General features: G+C 44.4%; 1 protein-coding gene across 1 annotated transcript in view; it reads left to right on the forward strand.

Annotated features, from left to right (window-relative positions):
• The window catches only part of ppm1e (protein phosphatase, Mg2+/Mn2+ dependent, 1E), a 127,987-nt gene extending 120,571 nt beyond the window's left edge, over positions 1 to 7,416 (forward strand). The window contains exons 6-7 of the mRNA XM_043718162.1: positions 728 to 821; positions 3,696 to 7,416. Of these exons, the coding sequence (XP_043574097.1) occupies positions 728 to 821; positions 3,696 to 4,579 (978 nt within the window). The 3' untranslated portion in view covers positions 4,580 to 7,416. The remainder of the gene's footprint in view (positions 1 to 727; positions 822 to 3,695) is intronic.
• The last annotated feature ends 261 nt before the right edge of the window (positions 7,417 to 7,677 follow it).

Here is a 7,677-nt window from a genome sequence, read left to right on the forward strand (position 1 = left end):
CCTGTTCTGGGTGCTGGACTTTAGGAAGGATGTGAAGGCATTGGAGAGCATGCAGAACAGATTGACCAGGGGTGAGAAGCTTCAGCTTTGAGGACAGACTGGAGAAGTTGGAACTGTTTTCCTTGGAGAAGGCTAAGAGGATGTCAGACAGAAGTTTTCAACTTCATGAGGCGTTGGACCGAGTGGATATGGGGCAATTGTTCATGCTCATAAAAAGATCAAGAACAAGAGGGCACATATTTAAAGTGTTTTGCAAAAGAAGCAAACGCGAGGTGAGAAAAAATGTTTGCATGCAGTGTGTGGTTAAGAGTCTGGAATGCACTGCCTGGAAGTGTGATAGAGGCGGGGTCAATTAATGTATTTAAAAGAAAGTAAGACCATTATTTGAAAAAGCAGGAGAATGGCACCATGTGAATTGCCCCAAGGAGAGCTAGGACAGACATGGTGGGCTGAATGACCTGCTGACTGTAATAAATCTTTTGAGGTTAAAAATTGGACATTAGGAATCTTGTTTTAAAATATTTGGCCTATTTGCTGTTATATTTGATCAGATGACATGAAATTTTCATCACTCACTTGGATACAATGCGGTGGCTTCCTTCTGAGTGCATGCCTCATTGTGCACTTTACACCTAACAATGATGGATGGTATGTCTATACCAAATATCTCAGTCGAGTTGATGTATGTTTTGTTTTCTGACTTGTTCTTCCCTTTTGCCTCCCTCAGGATGAAAAGCAGCGAATTGAAGCGCTCGGAGGCTGTGTGGTGTGGTTTGGGGCTTGGCGAGTTAATGGAAGCCTCTCTGTTTCCAGAGCCATCGGTGAGGTTTTTAAATAAGGAAACTGGCCCTAGTTATATTTTCAGACTCATGCCCGCTGTTCATCTCGACACATTGGCTAGATTTTTATTCCTTGGAGGCCAGAAAAGCAGACTGATCTACCCGACTAGTCTATGCTTCACACATACCTCTCTCATCCATCAGCATAGCACTCTGTTCCCTTCACGCTCATGAGTTTTTCCAACTTTCTCTTAAAACATAAATGTGGGAGCGAGTTCTACATTCTCTTCATCTCTTGGTAATCACTCCATAATTCCCAACTGGATTTATTCATGACTATTGTAATTCTCCTATCCCTGAGTGATGATCTCCCCAAGAAGTTGAATTGTCTTTTTAGGTATCTCGTATCAAATGCCTTCTTAAACACCTTACATTTTAAATACCTCTCTTAGATCATTCGAGAGAAAGGTGTCTGTTCAATCTTCCCTAATAGGATAATCTTTTGGATCTTCAGTCATCCTCAAAACTTATGGTCACTTTCTCCAGTGTCTCTACAAATTCTTAAAAAAATATAGAAATCAGAAGTGCTTCCAGTGCTTCATATGACCCAGTCATTCACTCTAGCTCTGTCTAGTAGTGGTTAGGAATTTTCAGGTTGCATACATGGTCCAGTTAGGATTCCCAAATTTAAACTTAGGCAGGAAACCTTGCCAGCCTGCCCACCTCAATTTTCCACATCTGCGGACCATATGCGGAATATGACTAGATAGCGACTGAAGCCTAAACTCAGTTTGCTTTTCAATCAACTTGTGATTTATTAATGTTGCATCAGCTGTAGTACTGAACTGTGAATTTGGATCCATTACTCAGGCCAACATTCTTAGTGCCAAGCTGAAATGCGGCTGCAATGTTGGAGGTGCTGTTATTTTCCCAAATGAGACATTAAACTAAGATAAAATATTGGACTGCACCTAAGGAAGTTATAGTGCTCTTTATGGGAGCTTACTGTGCAATGCTTTGCTGCAATTACAATTTCAGAAAAAGAGCTTCATTGGCTGTAAAGCACTTTGGAACATAAAGGGTCATAAAAGCTAGTTGTGTGTACACTTCCAACTCTTTGTATCTCAGACACTGTGGTCACTGCCTCTGCTGCATCCTGTTGAGCAGAATGGGCAGATGGCTTATGGAGTTTGGAAGAATTAGAAGTGAACTCATTGAAAATCTATAATGACCTGGGAGGCCTCAACAGGTCAAAAGGTGAGAGGTTGATCTGCCTGGCAGGAAAGTCTAGAAATGGGCAGCAGGATAGCTCTGTTATTTAGGACTGAGACGAGGAGAAACTCACTCAATTAAAAGATTGTGAATCTTGGAAATTCTGTACCCTAGAGGTATGTGATATTCAGTCACTAAGTAAATTTAAATATGAATTTTGGTTTGAGAGACTCATATTTAAAAAGTGACTTTAATAAAAGGTCTCCCAAGGCATTTCGCAAGAACAATATAAAACACAATGTTCCCGAGCAGGAGACATAAGATCATAAAAAATATGAAAAAGTCGGTGATTTCGTCCCTCAAGCCTGTTCTGCCACTCAATAGGATCATGGCAAAACTGATAACCCTCAGAGAAGAAATTCCTCCTCATCTCTGTCTTAAATTGGTGCCCCTTTATTCTGAAACTATGCCCTCTGGTCCTAGACTTTCCCATGAGATGGGAGCATACTCTTGACATTTACCATGTCATTTACCCTTACGAATGCTACATGTTTCAATGAGATCATCTCTTTCTTCCAAACTCAAACGAAAAGAGTCTCAACCATATTTGACCTTTGGTCATAAGACAATCTCTCCATTAGGATTTAGGATATAGGACCCAAAACTTGGGCAAAGATGTGGGACAGCATCAAAGCAACAGAGAGAGGCCTAGAGAGAGAGGTAGCGGGAAGAGTCCCAGAGCTCATGAACCAATAGCGGAGAAATTAAATTAAATTAAGGAATGCTGAAGAGGCAGATACTTCAGATGATTGAGGGGTTGGAGGATTACAGTAGTGAAGAGGGGTGAGACCTTAGAATGATTTATAAAACGTGACAAAAATTTTAAAATGAAGAAATTGCTTGACTAGAAACCAATATTGATCATGGTTAAGGCCTGGCTGTGAATTCTGTATGAATTGATGTTTTTGAAGAGTGGAACATGGGAAACCAGTCAGAAGAACATTTAGATAGTCAAGTTGAGAGATAAGAGTGTGGTGCTGGAAAAGCACAGCTGGTCTGGCAGCATCCAAGGAGCAGGAGAATCGACGTTTCGGCTGATGAAGGACTTATGCCCGAAACGTCAATTCTCCTGCTCCTCGATGCTGCCTGACCTGCTGCACTTTTCCAGCACCATACCCTTGACTCTGATCTCCAGCATGTGCAATCCTCACCTTCTCCTAGTTCAGAGGTAACCAAGCGATTTCAGTAGCATATGATTGGAGATAGGGGGATGGGGCAAAGTCAGACAGTGTGACTGAGAAGGAACTATGAAATCTCAGTAAAGATGAAGTCAGGCTCCAGTTGAGCCTGGAATGAGGGATGGAGTTGGAAACTAGGGAACTGAGTTTGGACAGAGGGGGACGATTGGAAACAATAGTTGCAGTCTTCCCAGTATTGAATTTCTGCTCCTCTACTGCTGGATGTAACCATAGTATGGAAAGCTGGAACTGAAGTGGATGATCAGACAAAATCTGATTGAGTGGTAGAGTAGAAAGGCTGAGAGATCCCTGATGGTCTCCTGGTCCTATTTCTGATGGTCTGGTCCATTTCTCCTGTCAAACCTGAGGGGCAGGAGTCCTAAATTTTTATTTCTCTCTCAGGTTTTCGTGTCTAACTTGTTTTTATTTCCCCACCCTCCTCAAACCCGCACCTCCTCATTCCCAGGCGATGCCGAGCACAAGCCGTACATCTGCGGCGAGGCGGACAGCGACTCCACCGTACTGGACGGCACCGAAGACTACCTCATCCTCGCCTGCGATGGCTTCTACGACACCATGGAGCCCGAGGAGGCGGTCAGGGTGGTGTCCGATCACCTCAAGGAGAACAACGGCGACAGCAGCATGGTGGCTCACAAGCTCGTGGCGAGCGCACGGGACGCGGGCTCGAGCGACAACATAACGGTCATCGTGGTGTTCCTGCGCGACCTGAGCGCGGCGGCGGAGGAAGAGGGCGGGGCCAACGGTCACTCCAAATGGACCGGGAACTCGTTCGACGGCGCGCAGGGAGACGGTGGTGATGACAAAGAGAACCGCGGCGACTATCAGGGCTCTCGAGCCCAGCACCAATATGGCGCCGCCTCAGAGCTGACGCAGGACACACGGGAGGACTCACTCACCGACAGAACTAGCCTGGTTCTGGGCCCCCCGACGGGAGGGGTCCTCCCGGTGGCAGCCGGTGCCAAAGAAAGGCCCGCAGGGCGGTGCGGGCCCGAGGAGCCGGGTAGGGCTCCGAGCCTGCGGGAACGCAGGGACTTGGCGTCGGGCGCCGTCCGGCACCGGAAGAGCCGGCCCGCGGGGCGCTCGAGGAGGCAGGGCCGGGCGGAGAGGCCGGCTCCCTGCTTCCCCGGGGCCCTGGCGGCCAGGCAGCGAGGCCTCAGCCGGCGGGCCAGCAGCAAAACCCTGAGGAATCACAGCGGCTCAGTACACCGGGCACCGCGGCAGAGAAAACCGGGCAGTGGCTGCGGCTCCGGGGCAGTGGTGACTCCTGACAGCTGGCGTGGGCAGGTGCCACTCATCTCAAGTAGCTCATGTCGACTTCAGCAGCAGTAGTAATGCTTTCCCAGTATATCCTCCCTACCCGTTACTAGACTGGAGTTGTTTACTCCCCTGTTCCTAGGCAATCCTCACCTCATTCTAGCTAATTTATAATTCAACTCCGTAATCTTGACGTTATCTTATATTCCCGGCCTAGGCATAGTAAGCTGAAGCCCATAAACAGTAAGCCATGCTGCCCAGAAAAGATCATATCTTAAACTGGTTTCTGTAGACTGAGCAGCATCACCGTGGCATTTTACCTCTAATAATCCCACTCCCCGACTCTTCCCAGGACATTTCGTGACGCCCGATAGCCAGCTGCCAGGAGTGGGGCATGGGTGGTGGAGAGGAAATTTGTCATATTCCGATCCACTTGTCTGATACATAGCAGGAGTCAGCAATTCAGTTTATCAAGCGTTCTCTGCTATGATCCCTTTAGTCCCCAACTTCCACAAGTGACATACAATTGCTGCAATTTCTGACTTGCCTTTGTGGTCAAGCAGCTCCCTTTTCACCCAGTAAGAGTGCATTTATTTTTTTAAAAACCAATTTCAGCAGCATTGCTGGCTGGCAGTGCCAGTCATTTTTTGCCAGTTACACTCGGTCGGGGGAGGGGAGAACTAGTTGAAAGCAACTGAATGTTTTGCTTAGTCACTTCAGAAAACAGTTGAGAGCCAATTTCATTGAAGTTGGAATGGAGTCACACATAGTCAGACCAATAGTGCTGGCATATTTCCCTCCTTAAAGCTCATTATGGACCAGTTTTGCATTTAGGATAATCCAAAGGCTCTGTGGGCACATTTACTGCCTTTTATTTCCTGAACTGAACTCAAATTCTCAAACTGTACAGACTTTCTCAATATATTCATCTAGGTTTCTGGCTTAACACTCTTCAAACGTAAGTGTTATAATAAAAATATATTTTAAAAAAAAAAGTAATGTTACACCAGCAGACCTTTTAGATAATGCTCTGGCTACCCCATTCCCAGCCCTCTCCGTGGTCAGTCCTCAGCCAGTCTGGTGGATGATTCTCAGCCATTTCCTTCACTGTCCATGCACCTCCCTCGCCCCACTCCAACTTCCTCCTTCCTAGGACTGAATGGTGCCCGGAGATATTGGCAGCCTATGAAGATTTGCAAACCCCCTTCTTGAAGAGATGTCTGACCTGGTCCCGGATTTACCTCAGTCAGAAATCGGAAAAGTTTAGAGCTGGGCTCAACTGAAACCCAATCCTAAAGAAGGGTTTCATTTCCGATTGGATATTCGAAGTGGGAAGAATGTGTGTGAAAGTGAATATCTCTCAGTTTACAGAACTCATTAAACTGCATTAACTGTGATTTCTCTGATAATCAATAGTTAAAAGTATTTGTTTGTGTCTGGCTGTGGAATTCATTCATAGCAAATCAAGCTAGTGAGGCTAAGGCTCTCAAACTGATGATTCCTACTCCGATAATGGCTTTTCTCAAACTAAAGGCTCTTGTATTTGTTACACATTGAATAGGTGTCCTGGCTGGTATTATAAAAATCATATACGTTAGTACACATCAGGGCACTCCCCACCAAATACTGGCAGTAACAGTCATGAGTTCACTGATAGCTAGTTAATCTTTATAATGTATTTCCTTCTGAAGGAACTAAAAGTAATTCTGTAAGACATGTATGATGCATTAGTAGTTTTTGGTCTGATAATATACCTGTACTGATAGCTGTGAAAGTCTGACTATGAAACTGTGCTGGTCCCCTGTACTGCTGCACTAGAACCTGTGCCACTGCTTACAGTGGATCTGACTGTATCACTTCACCTGTACAGGTAGCAATCCAGCCACTCACCTAGGTTAATCATAGTTTCAATGTACATCTCTGCTGTTCTGGTTTTAGTGTAACCCATTTTGTATTGGTACCTGTACAGGTACCCGTGATGGTTTGAGACTACTCTTCTGACTGTGCATCTGAGTTGGTGCCTCTAGCAGTCTGTCTGCATATCTGCCTGCACAGATGTCAACTGTACATCAGTTTGAAAATACTTCTGACTGTACACCTGTACTGGTGCCTATAGTTGTATTGATACTGACTACAACTGTAGCAGTTTGACTGTACACTTGTACTGATGCCTGCAGTTGTACAGGAATTGCTTACAAATGTAACAATGTGTCTGTACACCTGTAGTTGTATAGGTACTGTCTGCAATTGAAGCAGTTTGAATACTGGTGCCTGTAGTTGTATAGGTGCTACCTACAATTGTAGCAATTTGTCCGTACACCTGTACTGGTGCCTGTGTAGGTACTGTCTACAATTGAAGCGGTTTAACTACACATGTACTGGTGCCTGTAGTATTATAGGTGCTGACTACAACTGTAGCACTTTGCCTGTATACTTGTACTAATGCCTGTAGTTGTATAGGTACTGTCTACAGTTGAAGCAGTTTGACTGTACTGGTTACACACTTTAAAACAAGCCTGGCTTTGTAACACGTAGTGTTGAACTAATTGCAGCTGGTGGTAGCAAGTAGTCTTTAACCTAGTTTGAATTTCTGTGCCCTTATTTGCTTCTTGTTTAAATAAATAATAAACTCCCTCCCCTCCTCCCCCCACAACCAGTACCTGTATTTACATGTTCAGTATCTTGTAATTTCTAATGATGGTATTTCTGGTGATAATGTAAAAATTATATATATATATATAGGTCTTAAAACTTGAACACTAAAAAGGTGACAACACTATTGTAATTATAATCTGTTTTAATGCTGTTTAGTCTGTGTACATTTTGTGTTCTATGTAATATCTCTTGTGTATTGGAAATGGTGGAGCACTTTGTATTATTAAAAGCAAAGCCTTTAATAATGATTAAAGGGACTTCACCAGTTTGATGAACCCTTATTTACTTGCTGGGCTAATAGGTTGACAGAGGAGGCAGAGTTCCTCGAACATAACATCTTCATCAAATCAGCATATAGAAGAGGCCCTTCAATCCATCATATTTGTACTACCAAAATTATGCTAAATCTACACGAGTCTTACTTTGCCACACTAGGCGATATTGAATATTGTTATACTTCATTTGGTTGTCCAAGTACTGTTTGAAGGTTGAGATTTCATGCCTCAACCACCCTCCCA

The sequence above is a fragment of the Chiloscyllium plagiosum genome, chromosome 28, assembly GCF_004010195.1.
Source record: "Chiloscyllium plagiosum isolate BGI_BamShark_2017 chromosome 28, ASM401019v2, whole genome shotgun sequence".
In the NCBI taxonomy this organism is placed as follows: Eukaryota; Metazoa; Chordata; class Chondrichthyes; order Orectolobiformes; family Hemiscylliidae; genus Chiloscyllium; species Chiloscyllium plagiosum.